Source organism: Penaeus monodon, chromosome 28, assembly GCF_015228065.2.
Source record: "Penaeus monodon isolate SGIC_2016 chromosome 28, NSTDA_Pmon_1, whole genome shotgun sequence".
NCBI classification, from domain to species: domain Eukaryota; kingdom Metazoa; phylum Arthropoda; class Malacostraca; order Decapoda; family Penaeidae; genus Penaeus; species Penaeus monodon.
In genome coordinates, this window is record NC_051413.1 from 4,298,443 (window position 1) to 4,299,464 (window position 1,022).

The 1,022-nt window shown below is 44.7% G+C and overlaps 1 protein-coding gene across 1 annotated transcript in view; it reads left to right on the plus strand.

Moving 5' to 3' along the window:
* LOC119591300 (laminin subunit gamma-1-like) overlaps window positions 1–1,022 on the plus strand; it is an 83,409-nt gene extending 82,387 nt beyond the window's left edge. The window contains exon 26 of the mRNA XM_037940028.1: window positions 122–1,022. Within this exon, the coding sequence (XP_037795956.1) occupies window positions 122–834 (713 nt within the window). The 3' untranslated portion in view covers window positions 835–1,022. The remainder of the gene's footprint in view (window positions 1–121) is intronic.

Consider the following 1,022-nt stretch of genomic DNA (forward strand, 5'->3'; position numbering starts at 1 on the left):
ACAGTTATCAAGTATTTTCAGTAAAAGAATTTAACATGCCATTCTTTTGTGGTGAATGCCTTAAAAGAAGAATTTGTAAGTTAAAGATTGATGGAGTTCAAATCTTTATGCTATATTTCAGGATTTGACAAGCAAGTTCAGGAGAGCCGCCTGAAAGCAGAAGCTACACTAGAAACTGTGGGAGAAATTGAAGCACTCATTATTGAGGCTGAAGGACAGACCAAGGAGGCTGAGGAAGCACTTATGGGGGCAGAGTCTGATGCTAAGGATGCTCGGGACATTGCCAAGGATGCCCAGAGCACAGCAGAAGATGCAAGCGAGCAGGCAGAAGGAGTCCGTAGCAAGGCAGATGCTACTAAAAATGAAGCCAGCACTCTTAATGACATGGCAGACGAGTTGGCTGGGAGAGTTGCAGACACAGATGCTCGCGTGAGCACCTTTGAGGCTCAGGCTTTACAAGATGAGCAGCAGGTTATGGAAGCTCAAGAGAAAGCTAACCAGGCAAAGGACAGGGCAGATGAGGCCAGTTCTAGAGTCCGTGAGGCGTATGAGGTTGTACAGGAAATTTTGGATATCTTGGAACGATCTCCAGACTTGGACCCATTACAGTTGGAGTCCCTAGAATTGCGCCTGGAAGAGGCATGGCAAATGTACCATCAAAGTGGAATCGAGTCCACAGTCACTGAATTATCTGAATCCCGCAGTTGGCAGGAGCGCCAGATTTCACTCTACGAAGAAGAAATCAGGCGACTAAGAATCGAAGTTCAAAATATCTTTGAGATTAAGATCTCTCTTCCAGATGGCTGCTACAGTCAGACCAAATTGGAACCTTAAAGTTAATAACCCTTTGTAAATTACATTCAATAGACTCCAGCTTTGCCATTTTGGCTTGAAGGGAGTGACCTGCCTGTAACATCTAGTAACACACCTAACCACAGAGCAGCTTTTGAGTTGAGTCAGGTTGGTTGGACAAAGAGTACCAAGTTAGTGACTAGTCTTACATGACATTGTGCTTTGGAAGA